Source organism: Staurois parvus, unplaced genomic scaffold, assembly GCF_062004578.1.
Source record: "Staurois parvus isolate SC_StPar_1 unplaced genomic scaffold, SC_StPar_1.0 ptg001258l, whole genome shotgun sequence".
NCBI lineage: Eukaryota > Metazoa > Chordata > Amphibia > Anura > Ranidae > Staurois > Staurois parvus.
Window position 1 is genome coordinate 181,560 of NW_028319054.1, and position 22,051 is coordinate 203,610.

The 22,051-nt window shown below is 40.3% G+C and overlaps 1 protein-coding gene across 7 annotated transcripts in view; it reads left to right on the top strand.

Annotated features, from left to right (window-relative positions):
- Positions 1 to 22,051, top strand: part of UIMC1 (ubiquitin interaction motif containing 1) — a 152,428-nt gene that overhangs the window by 101,299 nt on the left and 29,078 nt on the right. For 6 of the 7 annotated variants that reach the window (XR_016308014.1, XM_089660657.1, XM_089660656.1 and 3 more), the window contains exons 9-11: positions 14,776 to 14,938; positions 15,051 to 15,129; positions 21,883 to 22,006. Coding sequence is in view for 6 of the 7 variants with exons in the window: in XM_089660657.1 (XP_089516783.1) it covers positions 14,776 to 14,938; positions 15,051 to 15,129; positions 21,883 to 22,006 (366 nt within the window). In the remaining variant the exon portion in view is untranslated. Of the gene's footprint in view, positions 1 to 14,775; positions 14,939 to 15,050; positions 15,130 to 17,144; positions 22,007 to 22,051 lie in introns of those variants that run through there. The other variant, XM_089660661.1, reaches the window with a different exon arrangement.

The following is a 22,051-nucleotide window of genomic DNA, read 5'->3' on the forward strand; positions in this document are numbered from 1 at the left end:
AAGTTCCCCCTCCCCCCAGCCTCTCATACCCCTTAGGGGACGTTCCCCTTGTCAGAACACAATAGCTCAGTGGGCAGATCGCTGTACTAAGATCTCATAGCTAGCACAGAAAGCTCCTCCTGAGCTCTTCATTTTTGTTTTTTCATTCAGCATGGGGGGTTGAAAGAAAAAAAAAACTAATAGTGTGTATCCAGCATTACAAACGCTGCCTCCTGCCTTGCTTTTCTGTGTTGGTACTCTAGAACAAGTAATGATACAAGTTTCCAGGATGCTTCTCATTTCCTGTCCATATGCACAAATTCTTATGTCTCAAATCTTGGTCTGAAGCTGAATGTAACCACATTCTTATACCCTTTGAAGAAGGGTGACTCTTTGAAGCACTTGGCGAGTTCATAAAGGATGACACAATAGGATTTTTCCAAAAGGGATGGCTCCAAAACCCCTTCTTCAGAGGGATCTTCCTCCTTAAAGCACAGAGCACCACTTCCCATGGGCTTCAACTTTAAAGCTAAAATTCAGCCCTTCCTTTTGGCTCAAGACTTGGAACACAAAACTGGTCAAGTCTTCCAAAAAAAGCCTTCTCCACAATGAAGGGGTGCCCTGGCTCCTAAGATCCTAAGAGTTGCAGTTTGAATTCCTCTGGGTCACAGACATCCCAGACCTATGGGTTGAATTGGTTGTTTCAAAGGGGAAAAAGATGATGGCCGCATGCCAGAGACTTAACAGAAAATGAAAATCCTTTATTCTTCCAAAGAATGGGACAAACAGCATGGAGGACAAGTAAAGCTGCTAACGCATTTCACAAAATTAAGTGCTTAGTCAAAACAGAGAGGTGATCAGGAGTGCCATTCCTTTTACGCACCAACCCACAGGATACCCACCTGTGTCAATTAGCACTCCTAATCACCTTATGACAAACATCATACAGAAAGAGATACAGGAATGTAAAACATGCTGTACATAGAAGAAAAAAATGAAGCTGTAAGAAAATATATATAAGCCTCAAAATATTATGGAACTCTGTATGTTATCCCCTTCAATACTGGGCACTTTTACCCTTCATGCCCAGGCCAATTTTCAGCGCTCTCACAGTTTGAATGACAATTGCGTTGTCATGCAACACTGTAGCCAACAAAATTTTTATAATTTTGTTCACACTAGAGCTTTCTTTTGGTGGTATTTATTCACCACTGGATTTTTTATTTTTTGTTAAACTAAAAGAGACCAAAAATTTTGAAAAAAACAAGCTTTTCTTTGTTTTTGTTATAAATATTTGCAAATAAATAATCGTTCTTCATAAATTTAGGCCAAAATGTATATGTACTGATATATTTCTTTGGTGCAAATAACCCAAATTAGTGTATATTATTTAGTCTGTAGGAAAGTTACAGAGACCACAAACAATGGTGTATATATCTGAAAATCGATCAGTCCTGATGTACTGACATCCTATCTCATTTCTTGAGGTCCAAAAAATGTCAGGACAGTACAAATATAACCAGGAGACCCCTTTTTGGAAAGTAAACCGTCTGCGGTATAAATACTGTTTTGTTGTAATTTTTTTGTATTTTTTTTTTTTATTACATACTATCACCAGTGCAGTACAGGGTCATCATATAACTGGTGTGGCGGTGGTCAGGGACACTGACTGGTGACAGTTTGGGGAAAAAAAATATTTCATTTTTTATTTATTATTACATTTTTTTCCTTTTTTTAACATTGTGCTACTCTGGGGAAGTGATCAGTTTTTTGTGTTTTTTTTTTTTTACACATTATGATTGCCTATAGCAATGACTTTCACTGCTATAGGCAAGCATTTAACTGAATGAAATCGATTTGTGATTAGCTGTGATTGGCCACAGCTAATCACATGACACAGATGGGCTGTGATTGGCCCAGTCTGTACTGTTTGACCACTGTGACCAATCACAGCGAGCAACACAATTGTGTGCAATGGATGGCATGTAAGGAAGCCATCCATTGTTTACAATTGTCATGTGACCTGCTGTGATTGGTCACAATGGACACATGGTAGTGGCAACAGGCCAGTACACAGATCAGTCATATGCTGTGTCCAATGCCCAGCGCTGTAGGGATTTCGGAGGGCGTCAAATGACACCCACCCGGATCAACGAAAGTCCCGCTTGGCCTGGAGGGAACTGGTTAAATACAAAACAGAAGCAAACTCAAATCTATCAAAATAAAATCACAATTTCCATACACATCCAGACAGGCTTGCTAGGAGTACTGAACTCAATTTGAAAGGAGAGTCCTGAAACAGGAAAGCATGTAGTTAAAGCTGAGCCAGCCATATGGTGTATATTGTGGGGGCGTCAGCAACCTGTAGATTGCGCTCTACCAGTAGATCGTGGCCAGTTGACTGGTAGATTACGGCCTTGGCTTGCTGACCCACCATCCCAGAGCATCAAGCAGAATGCAAGGCAGAGGAACTGCTTGTAAAGTTGGAGCTGTAGTAAGGGGCAAGAGTTGCATAAGCCAATACCTCCTCTGTATTGCTGACTCCTGTTCCATCCGTAGCTATACCAACTGCACTCCACCTTTTATCCCAGCTAGTGGTCTCCAGAGTGCTGCCAGCAGCAGGAAAGAAGAGATCTTCAGGTCAGTGTGAAGCAATACACTGGGCATAATAGCATAGGGCTGTTTTCTCACTGATGGGGGGTTAACCACAACGCGGGTGCAGTGCAGTGTAGCAGCTTTCCTGCGGGTTTTCTGAACTTAGCCATAGACTTCTATTGTAACCTGTGCGCCTCTGAAAAGCGTTCAGAGTGTGTTTGACAGGTGGCGATGAGGCGATATGTTGCCTCCTCACCACCTGATTTAAACCCATGATTGCTGTGCAATGCACGCAATTGTGACACAGTAGTTAGGCAATTAGAGGTTTAAATCGGGTATGAGGAGTCAACACTAAGCAACATTGTGCCCAGTGATCTTTGACTTCTCCCATGTTGTTCAGGTAGATCTCCACCTCTTTAATGTTGACTACCCCTAGTGTACATAGACATTCCAGACACCATACAGAGATCCACAATTTATATTAATATATGTATAGTGAAAACAGCATAATTTAGTAAAGTGGAAGTTTTTCAACCAAATGTATTCATAAAAGTATGCAACATCTCATTCATGGTTTAAACCTTGTGGAATGTGAGCATTCAAGTGGTAATTCCAAAAAACTTCCCTTTTACATGCACTATATTGCCAAATGTATTGGGACATTCCTCCAAATTATTGGATTCAAATGTTCCAATCACCTCCATGGCCACAGTTTATAAAATCAGGCACCGAGGCATGTAGACTGCTTCTACAAACATTTGTGAAAGAATGGTTCGCTCTCAGGAGCACATTGAATTCAAGTGTGGCACCGTGATAGGTTGCCACCTGTGCAATAATTACATCAGTGAAATTTCCTTGCTACTAAATATTCCACGGTCAACTGTTAGTAGTATTGTAACAAAGTGAGAGCAACTGGGAACAACAGCAACTCAGCCACAAAGTGGTAGGCCACGTAAAATGACAGAATGGGGTCAGCATATGCTGAGCAGAAGTCTCCAGCTGTCTGCAGAGTCAATAGCTAAAGAACTCCAAACTTCGTGTGGGCTTCAGATTAGCACAACAACAGTGCGTAGAGAGCTTCATGGAGTGGGTTTCCATGGCCGAGCAGCTACAGTGGGGATCGAAAGTTTGGGCACCCCAGCTAAAAATTTGTAATAATGCGCATAAAGAAGCCAAGGAAAGATGGAAAAATCTCCAAAAGGCATCAAATTACAGATTTGACATTCTTATAATATGTCAACAAAAGTTAGATTTTATTTCCATCATTTACATTTTCAAAATAACAGAAAACAAAAAAATGGCGTCTGCAAAAGTTTGGGCACCCTGCAGAATTTATAGCATGCACTGCCCCCTTTGCCAAGCTGAGACCTGCCAGTGTCATGGATTGTTCTCAATCATTGTCTGGGAAGACCAGGTGATGTCAAGCTCAAAGGTTTTAAATGCCCAGACTCATCTGACCTTGCCCCAACAATCAGCACCGTGGGTTCTTCTAAGCAGTTGTCTAGAAAACTGAAACTAAAAATGGTTGACGCTCACAAAGCTGGAGAAGGCTATAAGAAGATAGCAAAGCGTTTTCAGATGTCAATATCCTCTGTTCGGAATGTAATTAAGAAATGGCAGTCATCAGGAACAGTGGAAGTTAAAGCAAGATCTGGAAGACCAAGAAAAATATCAGACAGAACAGCTCGCAGGATTGTGAGAAAAACAATTCAAAACCCACGTTTGACTGCACGATCCCTCCAGAAAGATCTAGCAGACACTGGAGTTGTGGTACACTATTCCACTATAAAGAGATACTTGTACAAATATGGTCTTCATGGAAGAGTCATCAGAAGAAAACCTCTTCTACGTCCTCACCACAAAAATCATCGTTTGAACTTTGCAAATGAACATATAGACAAGCCTGATGCATTTTGGAAACAAGTTCTGTGGACCGATGAGGTTACAATTAAACTTTTTGGCCGGAATGAGCAAAGGTACGTTTGGAGAAGAAGGGGCACAGAATTTAATGAAAAGAACCTCTGTCCAACTGTTAAGCATGGGGTTGGATCAATCATGCTTTGGGGTTGTGTTGCAGCCAGTGGCACGGGGAACATCTCACAAGTAGAAGGAAAAATGGATTCAATAAAATTTCAGCAAATTTTGGATGGTAACTTGATGCCATCTGTGAAAAAGCTGAAGTTAAAGAGAGGATGGCTTCTACAAATGGATAATGATCCTAAGCACACCTCGAAATCCACGGGGGATTACATCAAGAGGCGTAAACTGAAGGTTTTGCCATGGCCTTCACAATCTCCTGACCTCAACATAATTGAAAATCTATGGATAGACCTTAAAAGAGCAGTGCGTGACAGACAGCCCAGAAATCTCAAAGAACTGGAAGACTTTTGTAAGGAAGAATGGGCAAAGATACCTCAAACAAGAATTGAAAGACTCTTGGCTGGCTACAAAAAGCGTTTACAAGCTGTGATACTTGCCAAAGGGGGCAGTACAAGATATTAACTCTGCAGGGTGCCCAAACTTTTGCAGACGCCATTTTTTTGTTTTCTGTTATTTTGAAAGTGTAAATGATGGAAATAAAATCTAACTTTTGTTGACATATTATAAGAATGTCTAATCTGTAATTTGATGCCTTTTGGAGATTTTTCCATCTTTCCTTGGCTTCTTTATGCACATTAATACAAATTTTTAGCTGGGGTGCCCAAACCTTCGATCCCCACTGTATATCCAAGTCTTACATCACCAAGTACAATGCAAAGCATCGCTGCCACTGGACTCTAGAGCAGTGGAGACGTGTTCTCTGGAGTGACGAATCACGCTTCTCTGGCAGTCTGATGGAGGTGTCTGGGTTTGGCGGTTGCCAGGAGAATGGTACTTGCATGACTGCATTGTGCCAAGTGTAAAGTTTGGTGGATGGGGGATTATGGTGTGTGGTTGTTTTTCAGGGGTTGAGCTTGGCCCCTTAGTTCCAGTGAAGGGAACTCTTAAGGTGTCAGCATACCAAGACATTTTGGATAATTTCATGCTCCCAACTTTGTGGGAACAATTTGGGGATGGCCCCTTCCTTTTCCAACATGACTGCGCACCAGTGCACAAAGCAATTGGGGTGGAGAAACTTGACTGGCCTGCAACTCAACCCTATAGAGCGCCTTTGGGATGAATAAGAGCGGAGACTGACCTCTTTCGACATCAGTGCCTGACCTCACAAATGTGCTTCTGGAAGATTGGTCAAACATTCCCATAGAATCACTCCTAAACCTTGTGGACAGTCTTCCCAGAAGAGTTTAAGCTGTTATAGCTGCAAAGCGTGGGCCAACTCAATATTGAACCCTACGAACTAAGATTGGGATGCTGTTGAACTTCATGTGTGTATAAAGGCAGGCGTCCCAGTACTTTTGACAATATAGTGTAAATGCTGAAAAACATTGCTACCTCTCTTAGGGGACTGGATTTTTTTCTATAACCTGAACCTGTATTGCTGATAAATCCCCTGCATGACAATTATCACCACAAGTGGTGGACAACGCTAGTGCAGAGGTGTTTTTCAATACTGCCGAGATGCTCATAAAACCAATCCCTCAGACGCCTAATTGTGCGCCCCACATATTGGACCTGGCAGTACTTACAGGTAATAAGATAAATGCCATAAATGGTGCTGTGATTAAAAAAAATAGGTGGTCTTAAAATTATTTTTATTAGTGGTGGAACAAAAAAATGTTACCCATTAATATGAACTGTATACACAACATGGACAAGGAATACCACATTGGTAGTTACCTTTGAAGTGTAACCACGTAGTGAACTGAATTCTTGCAGGACTTAAAAATTAAGAGGGGTACAAAGTAGAGTTTCAAACTGTACTCCCTCATTGTTTTCTTCTGTCAAACCAACCAAAATCAACCAAAGGACAGTCAGATTTACAGACTGCCCCGGACCATCTCTTGTCCCAGGCAGTGGTTGTTTCGGTCCCTGTGGAAAACTGGTTTTAAAGGATTATGTTCAAGTCTGTTCACTGTATCAAAACCCAATTGGATATCCGTCCTATATTGTACCTAAAATCCCTAAAGTACTTTCATTTTCACAAGTTTTGCATGGAATCTGCAAGGTCAATTATTGCCTCTCTGAGACAAGGGAAATACTTGATATTAGTAGTTATTAAAGATGCCTACCTCCATATTCCCATTTACCCAACTCATCACTTTCTGCGCAGCAGGTGTCAAGCGCTTACAATATGCTACAGCCATTCTGTACCCAGAGCATTTACAAAAGTGCTTGCACCTCTACACGCCCTCTGAAAAACTCAGGGCATCCAGTTTATTAGGTATTAAGAAAACCTTCTTCTTAAGGAGCCATCTCCAGACAACTGTCTGCAGACATTGAAAGGCCTATCCAGGTTCCTCAGACGTTTGGGTGGGTCATTAAAGCTAAGTTTACCTTCTGAACATGTGACGTTACACTCATATTTAAAGTGTAGCATGTTCAGAACCCCTTCCTCCCCGTGACAGTGGGTGAGGGACCTCTTAGCCCATACATTTTTCAACCTGCAAAAATATGTGCATTTGATATTTTTAGAGTAAAAGGGTGAATTTATCTTCCAAAAGCCTTCTCTTCATCTGGAATATCTAGGTCTTATCCTAGACATGGCCCAAGCAAGAGTTTTCCTTCCAGAAAAAAAAACGTCTCTCTAAGGTTTCATGCTCGGACCTTAAAGGGATAGCTCATCTTCACCAAAGAACTGCCTATGCAGGTAAGGGGTGTCTGTGAATAAAAACAAACTGTGAATCTCTGACTAAAGTTGAATAATGTCCTTGCTATAGGTGTAGGCCTTTTACTTACCTCTTGAAGCCTGTCTGAAATACTCCTAGGATGTTGCTAAGTACTTCCAGGATGTTGCTAAGCGAGGCCTAGTCCTTACTGCTCACCTCCACCATCACAGGAGGGATTTAGACACCCTTTATCTGCATAGGCAGTTTTTGGTAAAGGTGAACTATCCCTTTAAGATCCAAAAGTGAGATTCTGCATGAGAGTCTTGAGCTTCATGGTTTAGTCTGTTCTGTTCACTCAGCTCCACTCAAGATCTCTCTTATACAACATTCTATTGGTCTAGAACAGTGGTCTCCAAACTATGGCCCGAGTACCATATGTGACCCTTTGCTTGCTTTTATCTGCCCCTATTATTTCCCCCACTGTCAGCAACAGTGAGGCATAGCTCCTGCCACTGACACTGATAATGGGGCACTGTTCCCCACCAGTGACACCAATGATGGAGCATTATTATTATTATACAGTATTTATGTAGCGCCAAAAAGTTTGCTCAGTGCTGTCCATTATTCTTCCCACTGACACTAACAGTGGGGCACTATTGCTCCTACTGACACCAATGATGGGGCACTATTCCTCCCACTGACACTAAAAATGGGGCACTATTCCTCCTACTGACACCAATGATGGGGCACTATTCCTCCCACTGACACTAAAAATGGGGCACCATTCCTCCCACTGACACCAATGATGGGGCACCATTCCTCCCACTGACACCAATGATGGGGCACCATTCCTCCCACTGACACCAATGATGGGGCACTATTCCTCCCATTGACAACAATGATAGAGCACAATTCCTCTAATTGACACCAGTGATTGTACATTATTTCTCCCACTGATACCAATTTTGGATTACTATTATTTCCCCTAATACAAATCATGGGGCTTTATGTCCACAAAGGCCAGGGCATTTTCTTCCTACTGTCCGCAGTGTGACACCCCTAAAGTCTGAGGGACAGTAATCTGGCCCTTTGTTTAGAAAGTTTGGAGACCCCTGGTCTAGAACAGACACACGCCATCTCTCAATATCTCTATGCTTCTCTCCAGTCAAGTAAGAAACTGACTAGCTTGGTGGTGGATTGTCGATCTAAACTTGGAAATGAGAAAGTCTTTTCTTCCACACTTATGGAAGGTGATAACAACAGATGTCAGCCTCACAGACTGGGGAGGAGTGTTCAGTCTTTCACAGTTCAGGAAACCCAATCAAAGCTCCCCATCAACATATCATACCAATCAGGGTGCAATCAGACCATGCAAGGACAAATGCCTATATCAATCATCAGGGGGTATCAGGAGTCAAGCAGTTTTGAAGGAAGGAAGTCTGATTGTCTCCTGGTTGGAAAAACACTGTCCAGAAATCTCTGCTGTTCACATCCAAGGAGTGGACAATTAGTTTACCTCATTTCTCACTGTCTGGACCAAGGAGTAGGGTCCGTTCATCTTGACATCTTCAGTTTCTTATGTCAGAAATAGTGAACTCCAGATTGTAGAAATCTATTCTCCAGGTTCAACAAGTTAACCCTGTTTGTGGCCAAGACCAAAGAGTCACTAGCACTAACATCAGACGCTCTGGGGATTCCATGAACTCTGTTTAGGTTAAGATATGCTTTTGATCTAGCAAAGATTCTTCTTTTACTGCTCTGCACCAAAATGGACTGACGAACCTAGTGCACAGACATACAGAAACTTCTGGGAGACGACCCCTAGTCTCCTTTAAACAGGCTGGACCTGCTGTCTCAAGGCACCCTGCTTCGTCCTGCTTCTTGGTCACTAACTTTAATGGCATAACTGCTGATCCCAGGTCCTGAAGGACAGGGGTAAATATGACATATGTATTGTTCCCACATTACTCAAACCCAGAAAAGCCACTTTGAGAAAAATCTGGTACAATACCTGGAAATTCTTTTTCACCTTGTGTGAACAATTGGACAATTCTAGCTTTTCTGCAGTCAGGACTTGGAATCCAAAACTTGGATTTAAGTACCCCTTTAAGTACCCTCAAAAGACAGTGACCCACAATAAATTCTTAAGTGGTCCCCGCTCAGGCTAACGAGGTTCGATGAATTGGATGCTGCGGACTAGTGAGGGTGCAGGCTGGGGACTCATTTTCACCATAGCTTACTGAATATAGTGATGCTTGCAAGGAAAAAAAAACAGCATTTTTGTTTCCACATGATTGAATGATAGAAATCAGCAGAACTTCACCAGATTCACTAAGCATTGAGGAAAATGAGTGCAACTGTACATGTAATGTGGATAGTCTATCTGCCTTTACTAAATCGACCCCTCTGTGTTTCTGTGTCTTCTTCCCCTTTTTTGTATGAGCCACAGTGACTCTCAGTTGTGGAAAGATATTGAAATATACTGTAAATTCCTGTAAAACTTCACACATAATACCATCCAATACGATTTTAGTTTTCACTGGGGTAGAAAGATAAGTAGCCTATAATTTTTCCTGATTGCTATGAATAACTGCATTTTACATCTCCCTTTTAATAAATAATAAGACTACTGTGATCTGAATGGTTACATAAAAAGAAAGTGTTGTGTGGTATGCTTTATGATATTGTACAGCAAAGCAAATGATAGACATAAGGCTTTCCCTCTTAAACTCTGCTTAAACATCCACCAGCATTCATTGTTTTGGCACCTTCTTTCTAATTGAGCCAGTTTCCAAGCTGAAAATCAAATTACAGCAGATACAGCAGTGTTATAAACGCCTTGAAAAGATGAGAACTTGGTACTGTGAAGTGGTGAGCAAATGTTTCTCACATTACAGTTGCGAAAATAGGTGTCTCTGCTCTTCCCCAGCCTTCTGGGCATCCAAGGGGGCCTCTCCAGTGCTTCATAGTGCTTTACAAAATTTCATTTTTATTGGACTTGAATTGGCTTAAATGCACAGCAATAAGATGCCCAAAACTGTAATAGTCTTGTACAAAGATCATTTTTAGAATGACATTAGTTTTAGTAAGGTTTTGGAGAATTATAGTCATTTTTTTTAATAAATGAGAGATCAGCTTAAAGAAACTCTGTTACCAACTAAAACAGGTAAAACACAGAAAAAAAAAGTATTTGAAATGCTTATTTGCAGTGTTTTTCCTTTCCATAAATGATTTTTTTCCCATGTGGAATGTAATGTGCTTTTGAACTTGCTAGAAAATTTGACTACTGCAGGAGTGCCATTTCCCCTGTACAGCACCCTCCCTCCTTGCATGTCATAGCCTTTGCATCTTCGGGGAGTGTCTAATTAATTGCTGCCTGGCTGACCCAGCATCTCTCCCCCTTACATGTATTTTGGGAAAGACCAAGTGAATAACTATACAAATCAGTCTGGGATGACTACCACCCAGACAAAAAATAAATTTAGGTAATAGCCCCTGTTTAAATCTGTTTGTTTAAGAGTGCTGCATATAGCTGTCTTGGGAAGAGTGAAGGGGAATGTTATAGAGTGGCTGCTAGCATCACATTTAAGATGGCCAGCAGCAGGCTTTTGGATAGCTACATAAGAAAGGCTTATACAGATAAATAACATGCCTAACATACACTAAATGGGCATATCTTATGGGAAGATTTTTTCTTGTTGAATGGCTCTTTATAGCGGACTTTGCACAAGTAAAGTCCACGTTTTTCATAGACCCATTTAGGAAATTTAAAAGAAAACCAGTGGGGTGAAAGGTTAGTAAATTTATTTCCTTTACAAGATGCTGAGCATTGCCAAGTACCCAAGATCTCGCAAGAAGGTATCTTCTGGCAACATTTGGGGTTCTCAGCATTACAGCATTACCTGGGATCTTGCTGGAAGGATGGTAACATCACTGTCACCTAAGTGCTAAATGGGGGAGCCAGGGTAAGGTAAGCATATTAACTAAATTTTTTCCTCGCAGGCTTTTTTTTTTAAATTTGCTACAGCATTTCAGGAAGGGGGGAAGGATTTGAAAATAAGCTCCCAAAAATCTTATTACTGATTTGCACAGTATGTTCACTTTGCAAATTGCTATGTTTCTGAATGTTGACATTTATATGGAGTGGGGAAACCACTCATCTCACAATGCAATCCTAGACTTAGTCTTTCAGTATGTAAATTGATTTATTTTTTTTAAATTTTGTATGCCTCTATAATGTTCTTTGTAACATGCAAATCAGGCTAATCCGGAAAGATGTCAATATAAGGTAAAACTGTCAATGCCTGGGATGCTTGTTAAGCTGCAAATATAAGTACTCCTGGAAGTGTAATAGTTCTTCCCAAGTGTGTCGCTACTGTTTGCCAGCTTGGTCTATGCATAAATGTGGAGAAAAATATATATAAGGAACATAAGAAAAAAGATTGAGTAAACTGAATAGTATCCTTACAGGTATTACCACATAGAGCTCTTAGATTACAGTATTTTGCATGTTAGTAGACCCTTAACCAAGGCCACTCTTACCAGAAAAACCTTGCCCATATCAGTCATGGAAATTTGTATTGAGAAAATATGTTCAGTGGGGAAAATAATTATTTGATCACCTGCAGATTTTGTAAGAAATGAAGGGTGTGTAATTTTTATCATAGGTGTATTTTAAATGAGAGAGACAGAATATCAACCAAAAATCCAGAAAAAACACGATACAAATGTTATAAATTGAGTTGCAGTTTAGTGATTAAAATAAGTATTTGATCCGCTACCAACCAACAATAATTCTGGCTCCCATAGACTGGCTATGTGCTCATGTGGTACACAGATTAGTCCTGTCAATTTAAAAAGGTGCTCCTAACAATCATTTGTTATGTGTAAAAAAAGACACCTGTCCACATAATCTTTCTTGGGCACCACCATGGGCAAGACCAAAGAATTGTCAAAGGACCTCAGGGACAAGATTGTAGACCTGCACAAGGCTGGAATGGGCTACAAGACCATGAGCAAGAAGCTTGGTGAGAAGAAGACAACTGTTGGAGCGATTCTTTGCAAATGGAAGAATTGCAAAATAACCATCAATCTCCCTTAATCTGGAGCTCCATGCAAGATTTCGCCTCATGGTGGGGGTAAGGATGAATATGAGAAAAGCGAGGGATCATCCCAGAACTACACAGGAGGAGCTTGTGAATGATCTCAAGGCAAATGTTACCACAGTCGCCAAACAAACCATTGGTAACACAATATGCCGCCATGGATTGAAGTCTTGCAGCACTCGCAAGGTCCCCCTCTTCAAGAAGGCACGTGTACAGGCCCATCTGAAATTTGCAAATGAACATCTAAATAATTCAGAAGAGGATTGGGAGAATCAGATGAGATCAAAATTGAGCTCTTTGGCATTAACTCGACTTGCTGTGTTTAGAGGAAGAAAAATGCTGACTATGACCTTAAGAACACCATCGCTACAGTTAAGCACGAAGGTGGAAACATGCTTTAGGGTTGTTTCTCTGCTGAAGGTACAGGCCCACTTTGCCACATTGAAGGGCCAATGGACATGGTCATGTATTGTAAAATCTTGGAAGACAACCTTCTTCCTTCAGCCAGAACACTGAAGATGGGTTGTGGATGGGTCCTCCAGCATGACAATGACCCAAAACATACGGCCAAGGCAACAAAGGAGTGGCTCAAGAAGAAGCACATTAAAGTCATGGAGTGGCCTAGCTAGTCTCCAGACCTTAATCTTATAGAAAATTTATAGAGGGAGCTGATACTTTGAGTTGCCAAGTGACAGCTAAGAAACCTTAAGAATTTATAGAAGATCTGTAAAGAAGAGTGGACCAGAATCTCTCCTGAGATGTTTGCAAACCTGGTAACCAACTACAAGAAACATCTTACTTCTGTGCTTGCCAACAGGGGTTTCTCCACCGAGTACTAAGTCATGTTTTGCTTGAGGATCAAATACTTAGATTACTCACTGAAATGCAACTATAACATTTGCATCATGTGTTTTTTCTGGATTTTTGGTTGATATTCTGTCTCTACCATTTAAAATACACCTATGATAAAAATTATAGACCCTTCATTTCTTTGTAAGTGGGCAAACTTACAAAACCTGCAGGGGATCAAATCATTATTTTCCCCACTGTAAATGTACTAGGGTCTGCCATTGTAAACCTCTCTATCTGAATAGAGAGCTTAAACTTCTCTGTCTCTCTGTTATGGTGATCCTAAGGCTTCAACCTTTTTTACTAAAACTGAAGAATGCAAAAACTAGTTCAGCTGTACATGGTAGCCAATCAGCTTCTAACTTCAGCTTGTCCAATTATGCTTTGCCAAAAAAAAAACCTTGAAGCTGATTAATTTCTATGCAGAGCTGCACCAGATTTTGCACTCTCTAGTTTTAGTAAATCAACCCCTTTGTAGGCACAATTCACTGAAGGTTATCGCATGCGTTATGTCAGTCACATGACCACATATCACATGGGATACTGAAAATGTCAATTCACGATTGCTAGTATAGTATTTGTTGCAAATACCAAAAACGCTTGGTAAAATCCGCATGCAGAGACGTTAAAGTCAATTCACAGAAGGAAATAAATAATCAAATGCATACGGTACTTAAATAGTGGTTGAGGCATGCAGTATGTATTGGTTGTTAAGGAGTGGAGGACGGTAAAGAGATAATGACTGCAGCAATGGCATGTTACAGATATGTCTCAGTACAGGTTTCAATTATTCCATTTGTTTTGCATGTGGCTGCTAAGAAGTTATTTAGGCAATAGCTTTGTTTTCAGTTTGATCAAATGAACTGAATGAATGCATTTTGTTTGTGTTTTGTTGCCAGAGCATTGTTTTTTGCTCTACTGTGCAAAGGATGCATGATACAATTTCAGACTAGGAGTCAACAATTTATAATACTACTGCTTGTAATAAACTGCTATCTTGAAACATACATTTTGTGCTTGTCATTGCAAACTTGTTCTTATGTGGATTCTAGACGGTAAAAGTGGAAACCATTCAATGAATAATTTTTCATACTGCCACAGCATGTAAGGTTACCAGTATCTTGGGTGTATCAAATACACAGAATAAAGCAACTTTTAGATATCTATTATGAACAATCTCTGCCTATGCAGTCTCTTTCAAACCACTCATTAATCTGTTGAATCGAACTTTCTGGTTTAATTATATTTATTGAATGTCTTACTTGTTCATGGGACTAAATTTATGGACTCACTTGTATGACATTTTGCATTTTTTGCAGATTTGTATTGTCTCAGGCCAAACATATCTGCCCCTTAGGTGTGTTTGTTTGCCCTGTGCTGGCAAAAATAAGTGCATGTAAAGTGTTTCTTGTATTGAGGATTGGTAAACACCTATTCAAAGTAATCAGTTGCCTTTATAGAATGCATGTCAAGGCATGGAAATGTATGCTAACACAAGCATAGACTGTCTTAAACTTTTTTTTATTGTATTATGATTTCAGGATAGTTGTCTGAATGTCCCTCCTCCCAAACTGATGGCTTGTAGGGAGCCAGCCTTATCGCCTGATGTGGAATGCCCAATGTGTGGTTGCAGATTCTCCCAGCCCCAGATAGAGAGGCATGCTGCATACTGTGATGGGGACAAAGATGAGCCACAAATGGCTGGTTAGTATACTTTTGTGGTTATACAACAGTATGTGGTGTTTTTTTAAATTATTTTTTACATTGTAGATTAGAGCAATGCTTTTTCAATATTTATTTTTTTCATTTTAAAAAGTTTTGAGACCAAGGAACAGACAGTCAGGAAACACATACAATGGATCATGTGACAGTGCTGCATCCTCAGACTCTGGCAAGTAAGTAAGCAGGCCACCTTTTTGTGACTGTACTACAAACAGAAATATGGTTTTCATGCAGTGGTTTGCTGATATTAATGAAGTGACTAATGAAGTTTCCTGGTGTACCTTCCATCTTTTCTACTAATTTATCAGCTTAATTATATAAAAAAATCAATTTTCAGTTGATAGTTTAATCGTTATAGAAATACTTTTGTATATAAGGTGGCCCAGTGCAGTTTTAAAAGAACATCCTTATAGAACTTTTTGCCTCCAACTGTCAAACACTTCTAAAGAATTTAAACCACTAGGGCATCTAGCTGTCTCAGCTAGATACTGTATTATATATATACTGTGTAATACTTGAGCAGGTCTGAACTAGGGAAAAAAGCTATGATTCCACCAAGTAGAGTGGAAAGATAAACATGTGCAAGTGATTGGATTAATGAAGTGAATGGATAAGAAATGGAGAAATAGAGTTGGAAACTGAGAGAAAAACTGACAGTATGTGAGAAGAGAAAAAGGAATAAATGAATGTTAAGGAATGTGAGAAATAAATTACATTTATTTCTTCCATCCTGACTCTGCCCTTTCCCTCTGTGACTAAGCCCCAGTTGGTGGGGCGAAACATGTCAGAAGGTATGGCTTGCAGAATGGTGCAAAGCTTGAGGCCACATTACACATAATAATGACCTAGACTGGATTGGGTTAGCATGTTCCTATTAAATGGTACAACATGTCATACTAAGCACAGAAGTAGCAGTCCAGCTGCAATGGGTGGTTTTAGCACATGATCCACTAAGAGTTCTGGGGCAGCTGGCAGCGTGCCTCTTAGAGGATCTGACACTGACAGACTAGTTCATTGCTCTGCACTTGAGTCAACATGGTCTACTGGGTCTTCCATAGCTTTATCAGGTGTGGCCCCCTCTTCTTCTTTATCCAGGTATGAATTCTTTGCAACCATGCAGGATTTTGTGGGCCAAGTTGCTTACTGTATATGATTGCTGATTCATAACACAGGGCATTAGTTTGCTTCCATACCCTACACTTCTGACTAACAAGTTTCAAACCTGCTTGCAACTGTGGCTGCTTTAGTGCCATCTGCTGCAGAAGTTCTCTCTGAATTCGGAACTCACAAGCTGTTAATAGAATTAAAGCAGAGCTCCAGTCAAAATATAAAAAGTAAAAGTCAGCAGCTATAAAAACTGTAGCTGCTGACTTTTAAAAAACACACTCGCCTGTCTCAGGATCCAGTGGTGTCCTCACCACAGCTGGGTTCACTGGCCATCCTGTGAACCTGGCGCTGGCATCTTCAGTATGGGCACCTGGCTGTGACATGTAGCAGAATACATTTTGGCCTACATTTGTGTAGAAAGATTATTTACAAAATGTTATAACCGAAACGAAACAAACGTTTATAGCTCAAGAAAAAAAAAACCCAGTGGGGATTAAATACCACCAAAAGAAATCTATTTTTGTGAAGAAAAAAAAATAATATGGATACAGTGTTGCATGACCACTCAATTGTCATTTAAAGTGAAACAGCGCTAAAAGGTGAAAATTGGCCTGGGCAGGAAGGGGGTAAAAGTCCCCTGCAGGCAAGTGATTAAAGGCCTCCAGACATTCTGTATTAAATGGCCCCTTATTTTTAATGGAAGCTCTAGAATTATAGTTCAATAATTATTCTTTTGCAGCATTTACACAATTATATTCACACAAGCTTTAATTGTATAAGATAATGTCATGTCCAAAAATATTGGCACCACTGCATTTCATTCAGATAACGCACCACTTCGCTCAGAAAAGTGTTGCAATTACAAATGTTTAGGCATTCTCATGTTTATTTCTTTTGTTTATATTGGTATGACACAAAAAAGTGGAGAAACAAAAAGCCAAATCTGACCCATTCCACACAAAACCCCAAAAATGGACTGGACAAAATTATTGGCACTTCTCAAAATTGTAAAAAATAATTGCATTCCAAGTTTGTGATGCTCCTGTAATTTGTAATTAAACTCACCTGTATCAATTAACAGGTGCTGACAATACAGAAATCACACCGGCAACCAGTTAAAATGAAAAACATTGACTCAACCTTTCTGTTGTGTGTCTCTGTGTGCTACAAGGAACATGGAGAAGAGAAACAGTAGCAAAGAATTGTACGAGCATTTGAGAACAAAAATTGTGGAAAAGCATGGACAATCTCAAGGGTTCAAGTCCATCTCCAGAGATCTTAATGTTTCTGTGTCTGCTATGTGCAACATTGTCAAGAAGTTTATAGCCTATGGCACTGTAGCTAATCTCCCTGGACATGGATGAAAGAGAAAAATTGATCAAAGATTGCAAAAAAGTATTGTTCAAATGGTGGCTAAAGAACCTCAATCAACTTCCAGATAAATTCAAGCTGACCTTCAGGCACAGGGTACAACTGTGTTGGCTCGCACTATATGTCGTCATCTGAATAGAAAGGGACGCCATGGTAGGGGACCCAGGAGGACTCCACTACTATCACAGAAACATAAAAAAGCCAGATTGGAGTTTCTCAAAATTCACCTGAGGAAGCCAAAATCCTTTTGGGAGAATGTGCTGTGGACAGACTAAACAAAATTACATCTTTTTGGTAAAGCCCATCATTTTACTGTTTTCAGAATAAGAAATGAGGCCTTTAAAGAAAATAATACATTCCCTACAGTCAAACATGGTGAAGGTTCACTGATGTTTTGTGGTTTGCTGCATCAGGCACTGCATGGCATTATGAAAACTGAAGACTACCAAAGAATTCTGGGGTGCAATGTAGGGCCCAGAAAGTTGGGTCTCCATCAGAGGTCATGGGTCTTACAGCAGGGCAATGACCCAAAGCACATGTCAAAAAGCACCCAGAAATGGTTTCAGACAAAGCGTGGAGAATACTGAACTGGCCAGCAATGAGTTCAGATCTCAGTCCCATAGAGCACCTGTGGAGAGATCTCAAAACAGGTTCATGATAACCAAGCTTTATTTACCAAAGCACATGTCCAACAATGGTCATGGCAAAAGCAGAAGTAATTGCTGTCATAGTCCATTATTACCTTTTTATGATCAGTTGAATCAGAAGAATAACAAAGGCTTTAATAGTGAGGTCTCCTATATACTGTAGCTCTTGGCAGTGGAGAATGATGTACTAGGTGTAAGACATTTAACCAGTTCCCTATCGCACTATAGTCGAAGGACGGCTACAGCGTGGTTGCCTGGTTCTGGGACGACGTCATTCCAGAACACGCCCCCTGCACGCCTCCAGCGGCGCGCACCTTGTACCACCGGTGATTGCTGTGTCCTACGGACACAGCTGATCACGGAATACGGTACACGGCCAATCACGGCAGCCTTTTACCACGTGATCAGCAGTGTCCAATGACACAGCAGATCACCGGGTAAATACAGTTGCCGGATATCGGCTGCACTTTCCTCACGCTGTCACAACGTGAGGAAAGTACTGCTAATTGGCAATTGTGCAAGAAGTGATCGGCACTGATGATCAGTGCTGCCCACCTGTACCCATCAGTGCCACCCACCTGTGCCCATCAGTGTCACCCAGCAGTGCCACCCACCTGTGCCTAGCAGCGCCATCCACCTGTGCCCATAAGTGCCATCCACCTGTGCCCATCAATGCCATCCACATTTGCCCTTCAGTGCCTCCTATCAGTGCTGCCTATCCATGCCACCTCATCAGTGCCCATCAATGCCACCTTTCAGTACTGCCTATCAGTGCAGCCTCATCAATGCACATGAGTGAAGGAGAAAAATTACCTGATTGCAAAATTTATAATAGAAACAAAGACAAACCTTTTTTTTCCAAATTTCTTGCTATTTTTTTTTTGTTTAAAGTGCAAAAAATAAAACACCCAGCGGCAAGTAAATACCAAAAGACAGCTCTATTTGTGTGAAAAAAGTGATACAAATTTAAATTTAAGTGCAACACCTCTGAAAGCTGAAAATTGGCCTGGGCAGGAAGTGGTTAAAAAAGCTAATTGCCATTTCAGGGCCATCAAGATATATACTCTTTTAAAACGTTAGAGTTGTCCTTTAATATTCTTTAGGCCTTGATCTCTACATTACAGAAATATGTTTTGTGTGGAGCACATCAAGGTTGAAGCATTTAAGATACAGATCCCTTAACTCTTCTAGATAACAGTTTTTAAATTCAAAACACAGGTGTCCCTAATTCACCCAGCACGACAAGCCTCATATGTGCTCACTTTTCTTCCTGTTTTCTCTTAATATATTGTTATGGCAGTCTCAAGGATTTTAATATACTTTCTTCTTGCTGCTGACAGAGATACAGATAATATACACACGGATACACGTGGTTCACTCTGGTTGTCAGTTTAATTTGCCTCAATGTATATATTGTGACAAATCACTGACATTCACTGTACGGCATTGCAGAATTTAGATTCCATGGATTTTTCTTTTTTTGCTGTCAGGAAAAATAAAGCTGAGCTTCTAATGTGGTATACCTGCAAAAGATTTCTAGTTCCCCTGTGTTTCATACAGTTAAACTTTGTTTTGTATACCCAAGAAACTACTGCGGTTATTTAGAACCTACAGTTTCCTATATCACCTTGTCACCAATGCAGTGATACCATCCCTGTGTTATACACTTTCTGAGAACTGCTAAACATTTCTCTCCCCGGCTTCTAGTGCCTGAAACATGTTAGGATAGCAGCTGCATGAAAAGCAGTAGAGCCTGATTATCTCCAAGTGCTTGGCCCTCCTACTCTTATCCTAATTTGTAATATACATTTTTTATGGGAAGTAAATAAAAAAAATAAATTTCAGGCAATTGTACTAGTGGTAATAAAAACATATCTGATGTTTTTTTTTTTTTTTTTAAACTGAAGTTTAGGTGTGGCTTTTCCAGCTTACATTGTTCCATTGTTCCAGCTTGATATGAATATACCATACCTGGCCAATTCTTGTGGAAGCTGGAAATTACTGTAATAGGCACCCCTACTACACTAATTGACACTAGCTTCTGGGTCTTGTGCTGAACAGCCCTACTGCTTGGTAAACACAACTTGCTCAGCATGGTCAACATTCAGAGCATTTTTCCTAATGAATGCAAGGCATTCTCTGAGTGGGTGAGGTAGAGATTGTGACATCAATGCTGGCCTCCCCACCTTGAGTAATGAGAAAGTGCTCTGCATTCATTAAGAAAATTGAAAAGTGTACTCTAAATGGCTCTCTTGCTGAGTGAGGAACCCCCTTTGTTTACCATGCAGCAGGGCAGCTGTTCCACACAGGATACAGAAGCTAGCCGTTATCACTGTAAAAGTGGGGCCTACTACAGTGATTTCCAGCTTCCATGGGGGTCTGCTAGGTATGACACATCCATACTTCCAAGCTGATCAATGTAACTACGCAGAAAAAGGCATACCTAAACTTCAGCTTAAAATTAGGAGATTTAATCACTTTAAATATTATAAATTGCATTACATTTTTTAACTGGAGATGGGCAGTATTTTTTTTTCTTGTGTGTAGTTTGAGGAAACTATAATTAGGGCTACATTATCACACCCTGATAGGTTTAACTTGCAAATTGAAAATCCTGAAGGATTTTTCTATATTTTTCTCAGTCATACATCTACATCAAAGGGCATTTGTACTTTGGTGGGAGGATCTTGCCTGTATTTGCAGGTTGCTTAGGCTGAAGAATTCCAAGATCTTAGTGCGGTTAATGCTGCATACTAATAATGGATCTTCTTACCGAGTGCTTCCCTGATTTCTCTTCTAATCTAATTTTGCCAAGAAAGGACACAAGTTTATGAACTGTGGCTTATGAATTGACTTTCAAGTAATAATTATTCATGAATTAACTCCTGCCTGTTTATTAATACATGTTTCTACTGATAGCATTACAATGTAAAGTCTTGGTGGAGAGACAGGTATGATAAGCATTAGACTTAACAATTTCAAGATTTTATAGTGATCGTTCTTACAAATAAACATTCTACTCAAAACTCTTATTAAAGTGAACCTGACCTGGCATAAAAAGTTTCTAAGGTGGCAACAGTACATAAAGTGTACATCTGACAAATTAAAAAAAAAAAAAAACATTCAGTACATCTTTTGCAATACTTGGACTTTTATCAGTTCCTCTAAAAAACAATTAAAATGCCAAATAATATATGTTGCTCCTACCAGAAGTTTAGTGATCTTGTAACTTAATGAGCACCTTGTCTCTGCTGAACTAAAGTTCCAAACCGTTGTATTAGTCCTGCCTGTTTTCTATGTGGAAATATGCCTGTATTGCAATTGTTTGAAATTAGAGTTGTTAGCAATTTTAGATCTGTTGCGATCTTTATTTTTTCCCAGACATACACTTTCAGTGCTGCACATTGCAATGCACCCATGTATCTGTGTTAGTCTTAAACTAAATCCCTGTGTGCCTTTTGAAGCCCCCTTGGATCCAAGGTTCTGGTTGTACTTAAGATTTCAGCTTCTGCTCAACTCTAGAATAAGCACTGCCTCTTTCTGACACTAAGTACCAGCCAGGTAATCCATCTGTTAAGAGACACCTCTACCCACAGAATGTCTGGTAATTGAATGACAGGGCGTGAGCTTAATTGCAGCAGGGCCAGGAGTTGAAACTCCAGTCTGGGTTTAGAATCCACAGGGATCGAATTGAAGACTAAAACATGGAACTTGCAGGCACCATGTCACGCACAACACTAATTTATTGCATTTTATGTGGAGTGTGTGGACTTATATTTTCCAATCTCTCTTCCTGGGTAGGCTTGAAAACTGCTATCTGTGTAAATCACTTGTTCCAATAAAAGATTATCAAACACATGTGGACAAATGTCTGCAATCTGCTACACTGGAGGCCCAGGGAACCCAGAGGCTAAAGAGCTCTAAGGTAAGTGTTCATACGTTAGTGATTAGTAAATGGGAACTTTAAACT